This window comes from Pagrus major, chromosome 14 (genome assembly GCF_040436345.1).
Source record: "Pagrus major chromosome 14, Pma_NU_1.0".
NCBI lineage: Eukaryota > Metazoa > Chordata > Actinopteri > Spariformes > Sparidae > Pagrus > Pagrus major.
The window spans coordinates 6,668,914-6,685,626 of record NC_133228.1 but is presented as its reverse complement, the minus strand read 5'-3'; the positions used below and the strand labels follow the sequence as shown (position 1 = coordinate 6,685,626).

The following is a 16,713-nucleotide window of genomic DNA, read 5'->3' as shown; positions in this document are numbered from 1 at the left end:
CTGGGACTTTTTTGTGTGCTAATCAACTCCTCAATCAAATCCTGTAGAGCACTGGACATTGATCTGATCAATTATTTACTGGAAAGCGGTTGTAAAGTCATTTTTTAATTATTATTAAAAATCTGAATCAAGCTCCATTTCTGCTGACATTCTTTTACAGTGCAAACAATAATGCAAATTGTTCTTTCTCGCGTAAATTATTGCTTCTAAATGTATCGTTCATAACCGTGCACGTGTCATTCATTCAAAATAAACTATTTAAAGCTGCTTTCCATAGGACACAAGTTTCCCCGCCGACATTGCTGTTCTGTATCCGGAAAAGAGCTGCAGAGTGATACCTCTTGTTTCTATACTAAACTCCCCCCAGGCTTGGGCAGAGCGCGCCGGTTGCCCCGCCAACACAACTGTGGAGGCGTGGCCGTTATCCACGCCCATTGGTAGAAGCTGAGGCGCGTACCCGAGTACACAAACGCTGATTGGCTGGAGCAGAATGACGCAGCAATCGTCTGGGCGCTGATTGGCTAGAGTGAGCCAGATGCTTGAGAGCGCCAGAAAACAAGCTTGAGCGGGTGATGCTGCAGTCACCACGGGACAGTGCAGAGTTTCCGCTAGTTGGACAGGAGTCTTCAGAGGACTGGAGGTGCAGGCTAAGGAGGACTACGCGCTTCTTTTAAAGAGGGAAATTAGCTGCTATGTTGGTTTGAAGAAACTACGCGTTGACAAGTGTGTTAAACCTGACACTGAGCCACTTTGGAGCATTTCATTCATTCAGTAAGCGGAGAAAGGTGAGGAATGCTGTTTTCCCTCCAGTGGTTTGCTACTTGCTGCTAAACTAAGTTATGGAATGCTTATCAGCTGAGCTAGTAATGTTAGCCAAGTAGCTAATTAAAGTTTAATTAGCCTTTATGACTGTAAATTAGTCACAGTTTAATAGCAATCTCCCTTCATAGGCTCTGCCACACCTAAATGTATGGACTTATTTGGGTGAATTGGTCCTTTACTGAGGCGATAACGTTAGTTAACGCTACGTCTCATGTTACAACTTAGAATTAACGTAATTAGTTAATATCACGTACTAACACGTTCACCTTAACCTGCTACACCAGCTGCACTTCAGCAGGTTACGTTTTGTTAGCAAGAAGCCAAACTATTAAGTAGGTAGCCTGCTAGTTTGGTCCCAGCCGCTAGCTTGCTACGAGCTAATTAGCTGATGTTCTTTCCGCCAAATTCAGCTGACCACTCGTCTGAGTTCCCTCTACTGCCTGAAATGTCCTTAACTTCACCAGTCACACCGCTGAGATATTAGTCATTAATCTATACACACCCTTACTCTTATTTAACAGCAGTTTTCCCAGATGGAAGTTGAATGCCTCGCACTGAAAGACCTCACAAGTCCAAGGAAAAGTTTCAAGGTGGAGCCGGAGGAGGAGGAGGATGGGGGCCAAAGTGAACAAAAGGTAAGGTGGCCCCCTGCTTGATCCTAGGTGTGGTCTGAATAGTGTGGCAGGTTTGATATGATAATAGTGAAGGAGAGCTGCAGTATCAGGCTAATCAGGGAGAGATGTTTAGAGCAATGTGGTGGCATGTTAAGAGTGACATGGTTGTAAGATATACAAGGCTAGGGTGGTTTTGGGCTATAAACAATAAGTTTACCAGAAGTAAAAGTGGTAAAGTACTTTGTGGGTTGAGGTAAATTGCTGTGAAGTGTTTACAAATGAGCAGATTTGCTTGAAAGTACCAGATTTCTTGTCTAAATACCGGCCCAAATTCACTAACATGCCTTGGGTCTCCCCCAGGGAACACGTTTGCCTTTTCTAAATAAAATCATGTGATGGAGATTTCAGTTTAAACAGCAGCAGATTTAAAATAAAAGATTTCAACAGCATTACAGGTTGTAAAGTGTTTCATAATGTCTTCTTTTGCTCCATCATTGTCATTTTTGAGTCCTTGATATTCACCCAGTCTTGCCAAACGTTTGAAATCTTAACTACAACTGTGTAACCACAAATCACTTGTCTCCATCACAGGAAAACATCTGCACAGAGAGGAGAAGGTCCACGCCTCTGAAATCCACCGAGCCCGTCCCGGTTTTGCTCATGAGTAGGATAGGTGCCACCCCTGACCTGGCCCACATCACCCCCATCAAACACACATCCCTGGTCGAGCCCTGGACGCCCACAGCCAACCTGAAGATGCTGATCAGCGCTGCCAGCCCAGACATCCGCGACAGAGAGATGAAAAAAGTACTATTCAGGCCCATAGAGAATGAGAAGGACAAGCCAGCAAGTCCAGATGCTGTGGCGGAGGATACGGAGGTGGAGGACTCTTGTCAGGTATGTGAAATGGGACATTTTACCTGTACACTGTATCATCTAAAAACACATGGTTTCAAAAGGTCTCTGACATACTTAATAAGACATTTAAACAGTTCTCAATTTAGTTTTAAATCCACTGGGCAAAAATCAGTTAGATTGCAGTTCTTGTTTATTAGTTTACTTAAAGAACGGGTCTCATGGGGAGACAGAATTTCCACAATCTTAAAAGTCCAGGGAGTATACACTTTGCCTCCTCACTTCACTCACAGCATCAGCTGAAATCTCAAGATACTGAGTTTTCAGTTCTGCCTAATAAATTAAGTCATATTGTATATAAAACGGCAGCTGGAGCTTAAATCCCCCGGAGGTTTTGTGATAAAATTGTTTGTTAAATTCAGAGTGTGGAGGTCTTTTCCAGCCTTACTGGATATAATCTTTTCAGGGATCACAGGATTTAATTCTTTTCTAAACTATGTGCCCTGGAAGAGGTGTCACAGAGGAGCAATTTAAGGCTCTGGACTGAGATGTGTTATGTGTATGCTAAAATAGCTCAAGATCATTTATCTATTTATGCCTTTATTTGTCGGTCCAGTTCGAAGCCGCGGAGGAAGAGGATGATGCCGACAAAAAGCCGAGCAGGAAGCAGAAGAGTCTGGGTCTGCTGTGCCAGAAGTTCCTGGCCCTCTACCCTGATTACCCACCGCCACACAACCCCATCTGGATCTCACTGGATGAAGTGGCGACCAATCTTGGTAAGCACCAGTGATTGGGAGGCCGATGATAATGAAAGCAGCTAATGTCCGTTTCATGAGCATGAATCACATTTTATGTTATTGGTTCAAACAGTGTGCCACTCGCACTGAGCTGCACATAATGTCCTTTAAATAAAAACACTGAACATTTGGTCAGTTTTTATTCAAATGCATATATTTCTCAAGAGTAGAGGGCTAATTTCTCTACTCTCGCACTCAAATTGTCAGGAGTGGAGAGGCGGCGCATCTACGACATTGTCAACGTGCTGGAGTCCCTCATGATTGTTGGTCGGATAGCCAAGAACAGCTACACCTGGTACGGTCGTCAGCGGCTGGAGGCCACGCTGGAGGAGCTGCAGCGGAGGGGCCGGCAGCAAGGCTACCACCTCCAGATGGAGGTGGCCTCTGAGAGCAGGGAGGCTGGGCCGGGACGAGAGGAGGACGGAGCGGAGGGAGATGCTGGCAGTGGTAATGAACTCATCAGTGTTATTTATACAGCACCTTTGATACAAACACACAGCCCAAAGTGCTTCATTAAAACAGCACAGACAAAACATTAGAAACAAAAATAGACAACAATAAATAGAAGTGACTGGAAAGAAAACCACACTATTTTCTTCTTCTAGCGCCTTTGCATGTCGTTACCACTGGCTGCAGTTTATTGTCGTACTAGGATAAGATCAGTTTAATGCTGCATGTGTAAACTTTTAAGCATAGATTCCATCTCAGGAGCAGCTGCCACCAAATTAACACTACAGCTAAATGATCAATCCTTTCACTCGCAAACACACAGGAGTGAATACAGGCCCAGTTTCCATAGTGATCCTGCCTCTTCATACATGCAGGCAGCTTTTCGTTAAGAGGGTTTGTGTGTGATAATAACAGCACTCATGACAAAGAGGTAGTTACAAAGGTGACATGCTTTCAGGCGATGTCCATTAAGTAGTTAATGTTTGCTGGTTGAATGTGATGACCTCAGGAAATATTTACATAATAGCCATCATCATGTCCGCAAACACAGACCTCTGAAATGGTGTCGTTAAGGCATCAGCTTCACATTCGAGCCTTCATATTTGCATGGTTTATAATCCCATTACTTCAGTATTGTTTTTTCAACAAGGTGGAGACAGTGAAGTCCACAGGATGTGAACACAAAGATGATATAATATGAAGGGTTGGAGGGTTGATGCTGACACTGCAAACATGTTATTAGAGGACTTTAGTGTGCAGATTTAAAACTTATTTTCTTAATTTTAAGGGTTTGTTTTTTTCAGTTGCGGTGGTTGGAGAGGAACCTCCATTTTGATCTTTAATGTGAGATTTTAACTGATTGGGATTTACAAAGGTCAATCGTGTCTCTGAATAGAAAATCCATCAAAAAGAGCATTCAGTTTCAATGTACTATACATATATATAATGTAAATGTCCATTATCAGGGCATACAACCAATGATCTGTTGATTTTTAGCAATCAAGACTCAATAGTCTAACACTGGCAAAGCTGTCAGTGCTGGAAGTAAAATAAATAGAATATAATCACAGATCTGGAGAATCTTGCCAAACCAATCTCCTTCATGGTAGATTTATTTGATTGCAGCACTCTGACATATTTGCGTGTTTCTTTGATATCCGTAGCTGGTGGCAACAGGAAAGACAAATCTCTGCGCATCATGAGCCAGAAGTTCGTCATGCTCTTCCTGGTGTCCAAAACTCAGACGGTTACTCTGGACGCAGCAGCAAAGATCCTCATCGAGGAGAGCCAGGACTCGTCGAGCCACAGCAAATACAAAAGTGAGAAAAGAAAGGATGCGTCCTGTAACACAAAAATCCTGTTTCTTCTGTTTTATCAACACTAAACATTATCTCTATCTGCAGCTAAAGTGCGGCGATTGTACGACATCGCCAATGTGCTGACCAGCCTGGGCCTCATAAAGAAGGTCCACGTCCGTGAGGAGAGAGGCAGGAAGCCGGCCTTCAAGTGGCTCGGCCCTGTTGAATTCAAAAACACTGCAAATGCTGGTAAGATTTAAAGACAAGCTTTGTTAACTACATGAAAGTAGTTCTAAAAACTATGAAGGCACTCTGGGAACTGATTTTGGACCCATCACTGTCATCTGTAAGGTGTCATGTTAACTCAGTAACTGTCATCATCTGCAGAAAATACTGTGAACATGGCAGCTGTCAGTCTACCTGAGGCCACTCAGACAATGACAAGCCAGGACCTCAGAAAAGCTAAGATGGCCCGGCACGCGTCTTTCAACATCATGCCAACTTCTGCGGCTGTCCAGCGGCAGGTCAGCTCTGCGCCCAGCAGTCCACGGCGAGACCCTGCAGGTATTGTACACACACATATTTGTATTTGCATATCAAACAGAGCAGTTTATTACAGTGGAACATTTTTATTTTCTTGTCTGATAAATTGTTTTCTTTCCTCGCGCTGCAGGTCTGCCAAACCTGCCTGTGGATTATTCAAAAAGGACTGCAGGCAACAATGCAGTGTGTCGACTGCAGTTTGGAAACAGCACTGAGTGAGTTACTAACACACACATACACACACAGACACACAGCTTGTCTGTAATCACCCTTGCGTTTCTTAGTTCAGATTTATCTGCCGTCATCTACAGATTTACTGCCAAACAATTTACCGCACACATTAGCTCTTTCTGCTAACCGTTGTAGGACAGTCGATCAGTATGACTGTAGAGAATCCACCTCAGCTGCCTAGAACAAGGTGGAAGAGTCCACTAGTTGTTTGTAGATGAAGATAAAAGAAAAGCAATCCCAAACCTAACTGTGCTTTTCTGGCCGCAATGATTAACCGATTAGTTGTCAACTATTAAGAGTCATTTTTTAAAGAGATTAAAAGGTCAAAGTTCTTTGATTCCAGCTTCTTAAATGTGATCTTTTTTTCTGAATTCTGTACTTCTCTGTGACAGTACTCAATATCTTTGAGTTATGGACAAAACAAGACATTTTGGGCTTTTGGAAACACTGGTCAACCTTTTTCACCATTCTGACATATTAAATACAAAACAACTTCAGTATGAAGCTAAACAGTTAGATCAAAATGATTATTGGCATGTTAAGCTTCTGACAATGTCTTAGTTATAAGATGCCAAGGCTCACCGCTCCCTGTCTCTCATACATAATATTTCACACTCACTGCCAGTATTTGCATTGGCCCAACAGTTTAGCTTTAGGCTACATGAAACCTGAGCTGACTGCTGCGGATATGAATAGTTTTTGTCTATGAATGTATGCATTGGCTCCACAGATACAGAACACAGTACTTCATGTTATTTCTGTGGCCGGCCTGCTTGTAGCCAAACCACGGCTGCCCCATGAATGTGGCTGTAAAGTGTTTTTGGAGGGAGAGAGATAATAGGACACAGAAGTGCGTGTTGAAAGAGGATATTTTAATATGAAGCGGGGTAAGAATGCACCAGAGGCAGTGGTAGCCCACAGGATAAGATGGGAGGTTCACAGCTGGGAGTGGGCCAGTTAGAAGCGAGAGAGATCAGAGGGACATGTCACCCCGACTTTTCCAAGGATTCAGGAACCATGCTGCGTTTTGACTGGTGAAAGGCAGGAATTTACTACAGTTCCTGTGCCATATAGGGCTGTAACTAACAATTATTTCAATTATTGGTTGACCTCCAGATTATTTTCATGATAATTGTTAAGTACTTCAGTCTTTGTGAAAAATGCTCATCACAAACTCCCACAGCCTAAATTGACATCCTCAAATGGCTCCTTTTGTCAAACAGTCCCAAACCCAAAGACTCTTCATTTACTGTCATAAATGACAAGCAAGCAGCAAATCGTCACATTTTAGAAACTAGAACTAGCAAATGTTTGACATTAATATTAGAAAAATGACTGAAACGGTTAATCGATTGTAATACATTTTCTTTCGATCAGCTAATCAATTAATTCATTAATCGTTGCAGCTCCATTGCCAACATTTCCTGGCGCCTAAAAAGTCCTTAAAGTGCTAAATGTTGCTCATAGGCCATATACAAAATCTGTGGCTGCTACATTTTGTGTACAGCGCTGGGTGGCACCGGTATCACTACTGGGACAATAGTTGGACATTTTTTTATAATGAGCCAAAGTAAACTAGAGGGGAGTTAGAGAGAAGAAATGAGAGATCGTTTACTTTGTGGATTTTGCCATTGCAGTCATGCACTAAAGCAGAAGAGAAACAAAAAACACTATTGGTGCTTTGATTGGGCCATAAACTTTGACCCAAGCCCAGACAACTTCAGCATCCATTGCATTTAATGTAAAATGACCCAATTAACATTTCTTGCTACCTTCTGGTTTCCCTGCAGTTACCGTCCCAGCGCAGAACTGCAGACGCCCACAAGCAGTAGTCCGCTGCCTCCGTCTTCCACCCATCACACCCTGCTGGCACGTTCCCTCCACCCAGAGCACCTCTTTGCACCTTCCTCCTCCCCCCACTGCTTGGCCTACCTGCCCAGCCTGTCCCAGCCCTCTGTGGTCATGCTGTACAGGGCGCCGGACAAGCCCGACCAGGTGCCTGAAGGTCAACGATCGCCCAGGTTGGCGTCTGAGGAGGGGAGGAAGAGAAGGAGGGAGGAAGGGGAAGAGGAGGAGACGGTGGCGAAAAAGAAGGGAACATCTGAGTTGGAGGATTGTGACAAGGTGAGGTGGTGTTAGATGTGTTTTGGTATAAAATAAGTGTGATTATTGTTTGCTATCTTTCACCACAGTTCTCATTTTGTTAAGATTGACTGGGAACGACCTGATCATTTTGCTTCAGTGCAGTAATATGATTATGAGAGGCCTTTTTCTCTGTGTAGATTCTGGTATTAATTCTGGATAGTGGAGCGTTAAATTGAAAATATGCAATACTTCAGGCTGGCTGATGAGGATAACTCATCCCTGGTGTAATTAAAGACTCATCATATTAGTTATGTTTAGGATGAATGATAATTGGAAAACCTTAGCAATCTTAGTAATTGTAAACGTCTCAGTTTTCATGATAAGATGGTCTTTTAGAAAGGTAGATTAGACAGTAGACTATAAATGATTTTACATCAAGAAATGAACTTGGCAGAAGTTAACTCCAGTGTTTAATCGGTGCAGGGGTTTTAGTGCTGAGGCATAAATTGTTACGCATTATGGCATAAAATGTTCATTCACGATGGCTGGAATGGTTGGCTCCTCCATTTTTAATGTCCATAATGAGGTCCAGGTTAATTTATTCACAGTGTTTGTCTTTCTTTTCAGATGAGAGCCGAGTCAGCTGGGTGTTCACAGACTGGAAGCAGCAGGACTTCCCCCAGTCGGCCAGCAGGCCTCTCCAGAGAGCAGCCGGTCGATGAGAGTCAAGGAGGCAACAGCAGCAGCGAGCCCGCCCAGCCATCACACTACCTCTATGTCCCTAACAATGCAGGTACGTACACAAGTTTGTCAAAAAATCGATTCACATAAGAATCTTGATTCTGGTGCTTCCTTTGAAGTTTTTAGTAGACGTAAACCATAGAAAAATTATTTCAATTTTTCTCCTGATCTATCTTCTCCAGGTCTGAATAGCCTCAACTTCCTCCTCTCTGCCGGTCAGCAACCAAACGGTCTAGCACTTCCTCACAGCAGCGTTCCTACCCTGGCGCTGCCCTACGTCCTGCTGCCCTCTGCAGCCCTCTCCCACTACCCCCTGGTGGCCAGCGGTCTACCACAGCAAGGCTCTGATGGCCACAACAAACTGAGCTTCAGCCTGCCCACTGTGATGTCACCTGCTCACTTTATGGTAGGGGCGGCGCCGTACGGCCTGACAGCAGCACCGGAGATGAGCAGGTCACCGGTTCCTACGCCGTCCACTCCAGAACAGAGCAGGCTGTACGGGTCAGCGGCTGGCACTCCACATTCCCCCCCGGGACCATGTCAGACTGTCAACGTCAACACACCAGAACCACTGGTAAGACACACACACACACACAGAGATCTCTGCTCTAAAACTGTGTTAACTCCAACATAATTTGCCTTCATTATGACACATGACCTTTCTGCTATCAGGCAAAATGCCACAACACAGCTTGACATGAAAGCAAGTGCAGCATCTGTTTTGTGGAAGGTTTCCACTCATTTCCTCATTGAGACACTTCCTGTGTGTCACGGCGGTTTAAGTTGATTAATCTCCAAGTTGTTAAATAGGGATTAATGTCCTTGTCTGTAAAAGCCCAACACAGCCTGCCAGTAGTGCTCCTCTCATACAGAGTCGCTTCAGACGACCTGCTGAGGAGCTGGATGGCAAATGAATGCAGCATTAGAGACAATGTGACGAGTCAATGACTGTGCTGTACTGAGGCATCAATCAGGACTGTCCTCTGTTTGCCACCCACTTCCACAGTTAATATGGATGGAGTAATACCTTCATAAAAGGGTTCAGATGTTGGTTACTAGAACGCATTCTCTCATTTATTCCAGATATTATATTGTAAAACAGCACACAAAATCCTGGCAGAACTTAAAGGTGCACTATGTAGGGATTTTAAGCAGAAGAGGAAGATCTTCATTGACTGTTTTTTTTTTTTTATGTCTAAACAAACTGACCTTTAAAGGACAATACAATTTCATACTGTTTTACTTTGTTTATATTTGGCGGACCCTGCCACCTTTCTAGCTTTAAACAGTGTTCTGGGAACCTTATTTTCTTCTGAGAACAGCTTGTTTATTCAGTTATGGAATAAATATTTCTGGGTTTGTATTATTACCTCATTAATATTGTCAATATTAAAATTCTGAGTTTGAATTTATTCTCCAAAACCACACAGTGCCCCTTTAACAATAATTCAAGAGGTAGTTTTGTTACACATTTTTTTGCCTTTTACAAATCATAATCATATGCTTCATGACAAAATGACAACTTTTAAATGCTGCTGAGGAAAATAGAAGAAGAAAATAGTACTGGTTAGTAGTTGGGATGACATTTACAAAAATAATAAAATTTAGTGATCTTGGCTTTCTAATGCTTTTTACTGCATTTTAACAATCACCCTGGAGAGACTTAATACTTCTTTGAGTTCACCAGAATTAGTGTTTCCTTGTTTTCATATTAAAGGAAAAAACTAAAGTTAATAAACACAGGATGTCGTAATTAATTGGTAATTGTGAACTCAATATTGACCAAAATAATCGCTTTTTTAAATCTTTGACATAAACAAGCAGCCCTAATGGTAACGCTATCAGATTTTCCAATTTGAAGCATCCAGAAAATATCCAGAACACAACATATCGAAGTTTGCCTTGAATTCTTGAATGCACCGCCAAGAAAATGTATAAAAATGCTCTCTAATCCTTAAGTACATTGTCTAAACGTTCTCCGATCTTCTATTTCTCTATCTTCACAGACCCCACATACTCCAAAGGAAACCACGCCGTCCGCTTCTAAGGCCTTCTTCCAGACCCCGGGCACACTGGGAAGTGCAGTCAGCGCTGTGCCAGCGGCCCGAAAGAGAGGCTCAGCACAGAGAAGACTGGACGTCGGCCACCCTCCCACCAGTTAGACTTGTGAGGAGATGAGTATATGGTGCTGTTTTAACACTCAGGTGTTGACCCTAAAAGTGAAGAATATGGTTTCAAACCATTGGTGCTTTGTTAGTTTATTAATGAATAAATTAAGGGTTTCCTTCCAAAATGCAAGAATGTAAGTTTAAACACAAGATCTCAAGATGTCATTTTGTAATGAAACTCTTACCTTATCGGTCGTTACGTTAACAGTTCAAATGTGCCTCGTGGTTCAATTATGGGACACAAGATTTCAGAGTGAATGAGTGAAGCAGTATTGCCAATGTGACAGTGCCCTCCTGTGGTGGGAGTCGGCCACTGCTCTGTTTTGTATTTCAGCCTTAATTTTCCCTCCCAGATATGATCACGCTACCTAATTCCCCATCACTTGTGTATTATAGCCCAACTGCTATTTATATTTTAGATAATATATGTTGATTACAGGGACTGTAATAAAACATTTACTTTGTTTTTAGCACTAAGTATTTGACATTTTGTACGTCTCATATTGAAGTGATTGTCTTTAGCTGGCCCCTTCAGGTTTTCTTACAATATTAAGGTTCGATAGGAAATCTATTAGCTGCTGATCACTGAATAACAGCCATGGTAGCAGACAAATGTCTCACGGTTCATTTCAGACATCACTGTGAGGAGAAAATCACTAAAGCCTTAAATGTTTACGGCCAGCCGAGCATCTCAAGGAACTGTACTTGGAATTCATTTGCTCATCAGGAAGACAGATGCTGCTGGTGCTGTGTGTGTTTTCACTGAGTATCTGTAACCACAGTGCTTGATGGTTAAACCCCAAAATAGAGCTGCAATGATTAAGTCAGAATTCTCTCTGATTTTCTGGTTCTAGTTGTGATCAACATTTTTCACCACTTTATAGACACAACTAATCAATTAATCGAGAAAATAATCGTTACTTGCAGCCCAACACCAAACCTCTAGCTCCGTTACTGACGACTAAAGAACAATGTGACGATGCTCTCAGGTACTTGAATACTTGTGAATTCACTCGAAGTGGAATTTGAAAAGATATCAGAGTACTGTAAAGACTCAGCCTTAATTTATCCAAGGAGAGTAGACTGAGTTTATATGCTGTCTTTTTTTAGCAGCACTGTTCCACATTCATAGAGTCTGGAGACTCCCAGTATGACCACTGTCTGCTGCTGGCTGGTGCAAGTTGGGGGTTGAGTGCCTTAACCTACAGGCACCCTGAGTTGTTGCCTCAGTACAGATTTTCTCAGGTTGTCCAGGGATTTGTATCAACAGCCCTCCAGCCTCCAGACTACCCAGCCTGAATATTGGTGCTTTGTAAGGGACTCATTCAGGAGAGCTTAACGATGTCACACCAAAGGGTGCACAGATAATCCACTCTGACCGGTGGATGTGTAGTTATTAATGTACAGTTATGTCAGTAATTATTTTTGTATATCGTATTCATAGTGTCATTCATACTTTCACATGCAGAATGTTAAATGCTGCTTACTGTGTTTTAAATAATGTTTAATGCACTGCTAGTTTTAGTAGTTGTGTCTGCTGGTGTAACTTTTACAAAACTCAGAGCTGTTCGTACACTGTAGCTCTGCTCTCTCTGTAGTTGTGGGCCAAGCTGGTTTTCTTCTGTACGACTTTCACAAGCTTTCATTAAAAAAATCTATGATGCTGACCTGCCTTGTCATGTGTACGCTTTAATTTGGAGGAAATTGTGACTGGGTTTTCTAGGAATAAACAATTATCTGAATTTAAATGTATCTGTTCTTGGGCAGGACTTAAAACAAAAATGGGTAGTCATTAACCGCTGGTCAACTGGAATTTGTTAATTTAAGCCTGAAATTAATATGGTTTGATCAGAGGTTGCTATATTTATTATTTATTAGAAAACTATTAACTGAACAGCCTCAGAACTGAGCTTCAGAGAGTGTTTTTGATGATATAAAATTAAGAGAACTATTAACAAAACACATTTTTTATGAAGGAATGAATCGCTAAAAAGTCAGCTATTCAATGAGGATTTTCCTTCGTCACATGTAAGGATATTGACACATTTTACTCAGATGGGGTTTGTACTTGTACTGGATTAATCCTCATAGTCGCACAAACCTTGTATTTTCATGTTTTTTCAACAAAAGTTTCCCATTATAATCCGGTTTTTAATGACAAAATCGTTTCCACATTTTATAAATAAGAAAACTTTATTTCAAAATAATTATACTCCTCTGTTTTATGCTAAACTGGGGGAAAAAAATTGCTAATCCAAATTAGGGATAGACTGATTATCGACACAGCTGATACTCAGCATCTGTCCGATCATCAGTAGCACTCTGTGGTCTCTCTCGATGTCCTGCCAACAGCATGATCTGATAGGTTACATGTCACGAGTAATAGCCTATCATCACTGTATAATCTGAATCTGCAAAGTCACTAGTGACTTACGTTATCTGACTGGAAGTATAACATTTGATATAGAAAACAGTACATCAAAATTGTACTTAATTACAGTAGTTGAGTAAATTGTAGTTACATTTCATTACTGGCTTCTAAATTTTGACACTAAGATGACAAAAAAAATATATAATTTGATCCCTTATCCAAATGTTGACAGATTTACAGATGGCTTCAGTTTACCAATTTACATATTTACAGATGCTACCAATTATTCAGAGTCCAGTTCAGAATGGCCCAACAGATGGAAGCAAGCCATGCTGATGTGATCAGATGACACACTTCATCATCCCTTAAACAATTCCTGGTGCTACAAAGCCTACTGTGTTGTGCACATTAAACACTTAGATATATGATGGAACTGATGATGTTGCCACAGTTTTATAATGTGTTATTCCAAAAAAAAAGGAAAAAAAATCAAATGTCAGAGTGAAAAAGCAGAAAAAGGTGGTTAAAATTCAAATTACACATGCAGTATAGTCATCGTTAAGCTGAGGTTAGATTCTTAATTATGACGAATAAAATTCCACATTCAGCACATCAAGTGTGATCTCAGTGTTAGATCGGGCTGATTGATCCACACTTAAAAACACACACTCCATCTGTCCGGACACATCAACATCTAATCAGAGCTTTTATATCAGCACTAAAACTGAGCTGCCGGTAGATGTGTTTGGCCCCTGAGAGGCATTTATGACACTAAACCTCAGCAGATGGGATGATTAACTTTATATAGATAGATAGTTTAGCCAAGATCTGCTGTGACCCGTATACACACTGTTCCAGAGGCAAAACAGAGCAATTAGCTTTCAAATATACATCACTACTATGTGTATTACTACCACCCTCATTACTACTATTGTTTCCACTACTACTGGAACTACTGAAACTTGTACCTCTACTGCTACAATAGATACTAGTTTGTAGTTTGTAGATTGCCACTAAATACGCCTTAACGCAACTTACTACCCTTCTACACTGTAAAAAAAATACCCGTAAAAAAAAGTAAGATTCAGGCTGCAAAAATACTGTAAAATAACAAAAATAAAAATCCCTAAAAAAACGCTAATACAGTTTTCAGACTTAAATTTACACATCTTGTTTATTTTTGGGTTTATATTTATTATTTTACATTAGACATCTAAATTCACTGTCTATTTTGGTAATTTTATAGATATTTTTGTGTAATTAAAAAATACAAGGAGCATCTGTAAAATAAACAGAAAAAATCCATAGAATTACAGATTTCTTTTCTTTTCTTTTTTTTTTTTTACAGTGCACTGATTCCGCTTTATAGTTCTGCCACAACTAGGCCACTTACTGTACCAGTTCTACTTCCACCACCACCCCACCACTACTACTTCTACTACTAGTAGTAGTAGTAGTACATCCATGCTACGACCTAGATGGATGTAATATATGCAGAACCCAAAAACCCTTAAATGTGAGAAGCATCGCTGCACTGAAGAGTGGGTTAAATATCTACTACAACGATGCGAGAGAAAGACTGATATCAATTATAGGGAGTCTTCAATAAGCTTTTTTTGTTTGAAGGCAACGTTTTACAAACCTGGCAACACACCTGGGTTTAATAAGCCCCAAAGTGTAATGTGGAAGGAATTTCTGGAAAACTAGCAGCAAAGAAACAATGAGTGAAGCAGGTAGAGCTGCAGCTCCCCACTTTGCCTTAAATGGACACACAGGCCTGAGGTGAGGAAATCCCAAAGTAGAGCCACGGATACATGAATGGAAATGAATGGAAAGGTTTATACCAAAAATAAACTGTGGAGCATCTAGAGGGAGAACAAAGGTGCATGTGAAATGATAATGGGGTGGATTACAGTACTCTCAAAGGAAAGAGGGTACACAAAATTACATGTTTTCAGATGTGTATAAGAACTTCAGATGTTAATGTTTATTCCACATAAATGGACACATAAGGGAAAGAGGAACATAAGCACATAATTTAATCACTAAATACATTTTGGCTTCATTTTATGGCCGAAAATGACCATCTCATCTATATTTTCCAGCTATTGTGATCATGTTCTGATCATTTTGAATAGAACAGTCCTTTAAATTAGTCATCAGTCTGAAGAAGTTACATTTCAGGTAAACGCTTACAAGATAAGGCTGATTTACTATTGTTTTATCAAGTGGTCTATTGTTATGGACCTTTCAAAATAAGTCCCTTTATTGAAAAATAATGAAGCTGAGGTTTGCTGGCGACAGTGCAGGTTACTGTCTGTTCTCCTTCTGTGATCCACTCGCTGCAGATGATATCGTAACAGTAGGAGACTTGGATCATTGACACATGTCGGTTTAACTAAGATTTACTGCGTCTCTGTTTACATCCAGTCTTTAATTAGGCATAATTCAAGCCTACCCTCCTCAAAAGGGCTTAATTTAATGTCCCAACCTTTAAATTAAATTTAATAAATCATGCCAGTCTGCTCCCAGTGTCGCCATGTAGCTGCACTGTGGTGAGACTTGTAGCCATGCCATGAGAAAGGTCATGAAACTAAAGGTCACAGGTTTCATAAGCAGCAGCAGAGTTTATGTTCTGAGTCCTGTAACACTGCGCTGTATCCATGCTTGGTCCTTCATTTTGTGGCCCCGTAACAAAGCCTAAAGGAACAGTGCGGTGTATACATTTCTACTTTTGAATTATCAGATTTTTTTCTAGAACTATGCTTGTGGACAAAGAGTTCAATTCCACAGTAATACAACGGTTTGTCTGTCTTTTTCATTTGGATCGCAGATGTCAGCCATGTGTGTGTTTATAATCAGGATGTGGTCTGTGGTGGCTTTGGATGGTTTTCACTGATGAGCGTTATATCATTGCAACAGTATCATCTATTATAATAGAGTTATGATGTCAACCCAAACCCCTCTTTTTGGCTTTTTTCCCTGCTTGCAAGTCAAACATAACAAGCCTTCATTTATTGCATTCTGTGTCCACTAGGGGACAGGAAAGCTGCAAGTTTGGACGCAAAGATAAAACTGTTGTGTTTTAATCATGCAGTATTTCAGATATAAGTAATTATACATACACATATACACATGGTTTAATACGCAGAAAAGCAAAGTGCAAACCAAGGTGGGCTATTTGTGTGAGTCTACTGTCTCCACCTCACAACCTGGACAGGAGGGACAAGTTCCTTTTTTCTGCAGAATCCCACAAGTTATTGCCTTTCATTAAGCATAAGACAAAAGTGATAGAGCCAACCGAAGGACCCATCAGACAATGTGTCCTCCAGAGTCTAAAGTCATTAAGGCTGGCCTGCCGAATCTCTAAAGTGCTCTAAATGGAATCCTCTTTAAAACTGTCGTTACATTTGAAGTCAGAGCCACAGGTCCAAAATCATTTCAAACAAAGGTTTTAGTAGCTGTTTCCTTTTTGATGCAGGTGTAACACGGCATCTTGTAGAGTAATTCATATATTCATATATTGATCCTTATGGCGAATCATACTGTAGGCGATCTCGTCTGTGTTTAATGATCTGTCACATAGAACATATTTAAACCATCTACCACATATGTTTGTATGGATGTATTTGAAATGTACACTATTTAAGGCAAAACAAAGGTTATTTTCTTTCTTTTAATCAAATTCTCAGGTGGCAAATATGCCAAGTCAGCTGTCTTAACAATACCATATCTTAA

General features: G+C 40.9%; 1 protein-coding gene across 2 annotated transcripts; it reads left to right on the top strand.

Annotated features, from left to right (window-relative positions):
• The first annotated feature begins 602 nt into the window (after positions 1–602).
• On the top strand, positions 603–12,271 carry e2f7 (E2F transcription factor 7). Of its 2 annotated transcripts, none has more exons than XM_073480760.1 (13): positions 603–785; positions 1,347–1,457; positions 2,028–2,333; positions 2,908–3,067; positions 3,296–3,535; positions 4,702–4,857; positions 4,942–5,085; positions 5,224–5,400; positions 5,510–5,594; positions 7,401–7,734; positions 8,323–8,488; positions 8,619–9,010; positions 10,443–12,271. In XM_073480760.1, the coding sequence occupies exons 2-13, from the start codon at positions 1,356–1,358 to the stop codon at positions 10,596–10,598; spliced, it is 2,418 nt and encodes an 805-aa protein (XP_073336861.1). In that variant the 5' UTR covers positions 603–785; positions 1,347–1,355; the 3' UTR covers positions 10,599–12,271. The 2 variants fall into 2 exon arrangements, with proteins under 2 accessions (XP_073336861.1, XP_073336860.1); XM_073480759.1 differs by having other exon boundaries at positions 1,344–1,457.
• The last annotated feature ends 4,442 nt before the right edge of the window (positions 12,272–16,713 follow it).